Source organism: Tubulanus polymorphus, unplaced genomic scaffold (assembly GCF_964204645.1).
Source record: "Tubulanus polymorphus unplaced genomic scaffold, tnTubPoly1.2 scaffold_39, whole genome shotgun sequence".
Lineage (NCBI taxonomy): Eukaryota > Metazoa > Nemertea > Palaeonemertea > Tubulaniformes > Tubulanidae > Tubulanus > Tubulanus polymorphus.
This window is the reverse complement of record NW_027437445.1, coordinates 12,023-17,706: the sequence shown is the minus strand read 5'-3', so window position 1 is coordinate 17,706 and position 5,684 is coordinate 12,023. Positions and strand designations below refer to the sequence as shown.

Genomic DNA, 5,684 nt, shown 5'->3' with positions numbered 1-5,684 from the left:
GATTATGGCGCGAAATTCCCAATATTACTACCCCCGAAAGGGCGATTTACCGAGTTAACTGTGATTGATGCTCACGCGAGAGCACTTCATTTGGGTACAGAATCAACGATTAACCGTATTCGACAAACTTATTGGATTCAAAGTATCAGGAAAGTCGTTAAATCTCTGTTGCGAAAATGTTACAATTGCAAAATCATTAGTGGTCAGCCATACCCACTACCGGACCCTGCACCGTTGCAGAAGAGCAGGCTGACAGATGCCCCTCCCTTTACCGTAACGGGAGTGGATTTCACCGGACATTTGTTCGTGAGAGATAACAACAGAGAAGCGAAAGCGTATATAGCCTTGTTTACATGTGCGAACACACGTGCCGTTCATCTCGAGGTTGTTTCTGTTATGTCGTGTGCCACATTTCTTCTCGCCTTCCGACGTTTCGCCGCACGTCGATCCTTACCTCAAAAGTTGATAAGTGATAACGGATCGGCATTCGTGGCCGCGGCGGGAGGAATAAAGAAGCTTCTCGATATTCATTCGGTTCGAAAATACATGCTCGAGAAAAATGTTGAATGGGTATTTATACCAAAGGCCGCCCCATGGCATGGTGGCTTTTGGGAACGTTTAGTTGGACTTACGAAACAAGTTCTGAAACGTGTTTTAGTCCGCGCATACATATCGATGTCTGAACTTATTACGCTCGTCGCGGAAATCGAAATGGTGATCAACAACCGCCCGCTTACGTATTTGTCCGATGACCTAACTGACCCAGAACCGCTAACACCATCGCACCTCCTTCACGGACGAGTTATGTCGAATCTACCGCACCAATCTGATACCGATGCTATCAGTGATCCGGAGTATGGTGTTTCGATAAACACACAAAACCTCCAGAAACGCGCACAAAGAGTGATGGAACTCTTCGAACATTTTCGGTCTCGTTGGACCAACGAATACGTTATTGCGCTACGTGAACGACATCTGTCCATGCGAAATAATGGCAGAACAAGCGAGATTCGATCAGGAGACGTTGTACTCGTACACGACGACCAAAAACGTAGAATTAACTGGAAGCTTGCGATCGTAACGAAACTGAACTACGGGAACGACGGCGCAGTTCGTTCTGCAGAAATTAGAATGGGCACTACAAATACTAGCCGACCTATAAATAAACTGTTCCCGCTTGAAATTAACACCGATATGAACTTTAAAGAGCCTGGCTCCGTTATAGCCTCCGATCCGCGACCCGTGCGAAACGCAGCGCGAAAGGCTCGTGCGAAAATCGTCGAATGTTTGAAATAGCTGCATAATAGTTACTATCAATGCCTGAATTTACTATTTAATCGTATTTTGAATTAACGTTTAGTTGTTTATTGATTTCCATAAGCTTTATTTACCTAATCCATTTTAAGAATTATTCATATATCTCTCCGTTCTTACTCTTTATTTGTTTACCTTTGTCGCCCCGGAGAAATGTCGAGAACAGGATGTTTATGTAAATATGTCAGTAACCATAAAGTGTTCACTCCCCCTTAGCCTATGTAGCGAATCATCATATATATATTAGCATGCGCATGTGCAGTCGGGACAGGTGGTTAGCCTGTGTGTGACCGAAATAAACGAGTATCTTATGATCTGTAGACTGAACGCGTCGTGTTTTTAGTCTTTCTCTTCTTTTATCTCCGAACCTGGTATTCTTTGTGACTCGCAACGCCACAAATCAAGTGTTGAGTTTAACCAGTTTACAGAGGAATTTTGATATAAGTTTATTATGGGGTGAAAAACCATTGTTAAGGTTTACAACGTTGTTCGAATTTTCAATAATTAATGCAGATTCCAAAATATGTCTTCTAGTTTTATCGCTGCAAGGGTAAATTAATTCAGCATTAGCAAAATCAAAATTGTGTGAAGTCTGAAAAACATGACTAGCAACTCCGCTTTCAGGTTTAAAGTTTTTTACATCTAATTTATGCTCTTTTATGCGTTGATTAAGATTCCGACCTGTTTCTCCTATTTTATAAATTCCACAGTTTAGGGATTCGGTTTTCGGTTTGTTATTAATCAATATGTTACTAAGTTTATTATTGCTGAGAAACGCAGAGCTGGAGTCGTATTTCCAAATCCAAGAAAGTGATCGCGGAACCACTTTTTCGGCATAACACTCCTGAAGGAACTTGACTTTACTTTTGGCAGTCCTGGATTTGATATAGCATTTCTCATAATTTCGGAAGCTAGCGACGAGGTACGGGAACGTGAAGAAGAAGAATTTTAATACGATATTTCGATCCGTGGGTAGCGTGATCACGATTGGTAGAACATTATATCCGTGTTGACGCGATGAGGAGAGAATCCCACAATGATAATAAAAAGTCCGAAAATGAAACTTCGAGATAGTAGTTTATTTGAATTCAACAATTGTTTTTACGAACAGACATTCGGTATCGCTATGGGAAATCCTCTTAGTCCTATTCTAGCTAATTTATTCCTAGAACATGTTGAATCTGAAATATTGCCTCTTTACACTGATATTCACCCTAAAATCTGGCTCAGATATGTTGACGATGTTCTGGCTTTGGTTCCCTTTGACTTCAATGTTGATAACTTTCTTATATATTTAAACTCCCTTTACCCGTCTCTGGCTTTTACGTATGAATGGGAATCTAATAGTAAAATACCTTTTCTGGATGTTTTGATTTTTAACTGTGGATCCTTTTTGAAATTCGCGGTTTATAGGAAACCTACCAACGCTGAATCCTACCTCCATTACTTCTCTTTTACTTCTCCGGATATTAAACTCGGTTTAGCTCAAGGTTTATTTCTTCGCGCTTTGAGAATTTGCCACCCCTCATTTCTAACCGATGAAATTCACCATATTAACCAATCTCTCAAAAAACTTGCCTACCCCGATTTCCTATTGAAAAAAGCTCTACTTAAAGCTCGTACTACGCATTTTAGAAATAACAACCTTAGAACTCCTACGTTGGCTACCGATAAACAGCCTATCATCGTACCGTATGTACCTTTCCTCGAGAATTCTAAAGTTTCTCTTCGGTCACTAAATAAACAACTTATCTTTAAATACAATAATAAACTTAGTAACATATTGATTAATAACAAACCGAAAACCGAATCCCTAAACTGTGGAATTTATAAAATACCTTGTAAAGTTTGCGACAAAGTATATATAGGAGAAACAGGTCGGAATCTTAATCAACGCATAAAAGAGCATAAATAAGATGTAAAAAACTTTAAACCTGAAAGCGGAGTTGCTAGTCATGTTTTTCATACTTCACACAATTTTGATTTTGCTAATGCTGAATTAATTTACCCTTGCAGCGATAAAACTAGAAGACATATTTTGGAATCTGCATTAATTATTGAAAATTCGAACAACGTTGTAAACCTTAACAATGGTTTTTCAACCCATAATAAACTTATATCAAAATTCCTCTGTAAACTGGTTAAACTCAACACTTGACTTCCCCTTTGATTATTTGTTATTTGTTCTCTTATCAATTTCGTCTCTGACTTAACTTGTATTCACCTTTGTTTTAACTTAAGTGCCCCCTTGTTTGTCTTTCTTTTTACTACTGACTTTAAGTTTCATTTATAATTATACTCACTATTGTTGTTTATAATCACACCTTAGTTTGCTTCCCTTTAATCTATTTTAGCGTGTAACTGTTTCTACGTTAATTTTCCTTTAGTTTGTATCATCTCTGATTACTTGAATTAGTCTCTTTGTCTCTGGATTGTATATATATCTCATAATTTCTGTAGTATCTCATTATTCCTGAAGATGACTATTAGGATATAGTCGAAACGTTGAAATAAACTACTATCTCGAAGTTTCATTTTCGGACTTTTTATTATCATCGTGGGATTCTCTCCTCATCGCGTCAACACGGATATAGTGTTCTACCAATCGTGACTACGGTATTTCTTTGTGTGGCCATAGGTGTCCGGCTCGTTTTGCAATTATCTCGGCGATTAGGTAAGTGGAATAGAACTTAATTCTGTTTTATTCTATTTGGCTATGCAGCACGTGCTTTGGTCGGGGAAGCACGTGCTTTTGTTTACAAATACATATGTTCGATTACGTATTACGTGACGTCATCGGAAATGCTCATTATGCAGAAGGTGGTCTCACTCTATCTGAAATATCCTCGACCCGATCATGACGACGACCATAAGACATGTCTCTGTTACCGAAGGTAGAGCATAAAACACGGTTCAGGACTCGTCAGCGGACACCGGCCCGGAAAACATTTCAAAACGTGTATTGTCGGTACCTAGCACGATTTCAGCGTTTTTCGGGAATTCCCTGAAATTTGGGCGTTTTTCGGAAATTCCCTGAAATTTCAGCGTTTTTATTTCAGCGTTTCAGCTTTTTCAGCGAAGTTCAGGAACCGGATCAAAATTACTATTTCGATTACAACACCCATTTAAATATGAATTTATTTAAACTCAACTAGCTTGTTAATCTAGTATATTTTAGTCACATTCTAGTTAAATTTTAGTTATTGGCAGTTGAAACAAATAAAATGAATAAAAATAACAATATTTTAACTAGCTTGTTAATCTAGTATATTTTTAGTTACATTCTAGTTGAATTCTAGTTATTGGTAGTTGAAACAAAAATCAAATAGAATTCAACAAAAAATAAATAAAAACAACAATATTTCAACTAGCTTGTTAATCTAGTATATTTTTAGTTACATTCTAGTTAAATTCTAGTTGAATGCTAGTTACAACAACACAAGTAATTTGTTTCTTATATAAATAGTAGGTGAAAAGAAAATTAAATCTAAAAATAGTAATGTTCCAATTGAAAAAACTTTGGATGATTTAGGTATAACAGAAACAAAATTAGCGTCAGATAATAATAATGCTTTAAATGATATTACTACAAACAATAATTATGAATATTATCTTTATTGCAAACATCAATTAGAAATATTAATAGCATCTGGGAAATGTAAAAGTTTTATTAGTAAAAATTTAACTCATAATGAATTAGATACAATGAAATCAGATGAAATTATTAAATTATTTAAGATATATGAAACTGCGAGAATAGCTAGAATTAATGATGCGATATCAGAAAATGTAGTAAAAGGTTATAGTAAGTTATGTAATTATATGCTGCCAATTCAAGATGAAAATAGATTATATTCCGATTTAAAAAATGATTATTTAGTTATGACCGAATTAAATATATGGATTGGATATTTATATCATTTCAATTAGGTGGATTTATGACGCTATTATCAACATTTTCAAATATTGAAAATAAAAATTTTTCTACAATAAATGAGCGAAGTGGAAGAGGTGAAAGAATTAAATGTGAAGGAAAAACCGAGAACTCAGAAACAAATTGAATGGTCTCGACAATTAGGAATTAAATCACAGGAATATAAAAAAGCGGTAAAAGAAAAAATAAGTAATAAAAATGTTAATAAAAATGGTGAAAATATTGTTATTTCTACTCCTTCTAATAATAGAATATTTGATAAATATCTATATCAACTGGATTTGTAATTGTATTCATTTTGATTGGGTGTATTTGGTACAAATCAAATAAAATTTATGATATTAATAATTCTGAAACTACAGCCATAAAAAATGAAAATACTTCTGAAATTCCAAAATTCACAATGAAAAATGGATTAATATTTAAGAAAAAAAGC

At 35.4% G+C, this 5,684-nt stretch overlaps 1 protein-coding gene across 1 annotated transcript; it reads left to right on the top strand.

Moving 5' to 3' along the window:
• Positions 1-396: 396 nt before the first annotated feature.
• On the top strand, positions 397-1,296 carry LOC141914526 (uncharacterized). Its single transcript, XM_074805748.1, has one exon. The coding sequence runs from the start codon at positions 397-399 to the stop codon at positions 1,294-1,296; it is 900 nt and encodes a 299-aa protein (XP_074661849.1).
• The last annotated feature ends 4,388 nt before the right edge of the window (positions 1,297-5,684 follow it).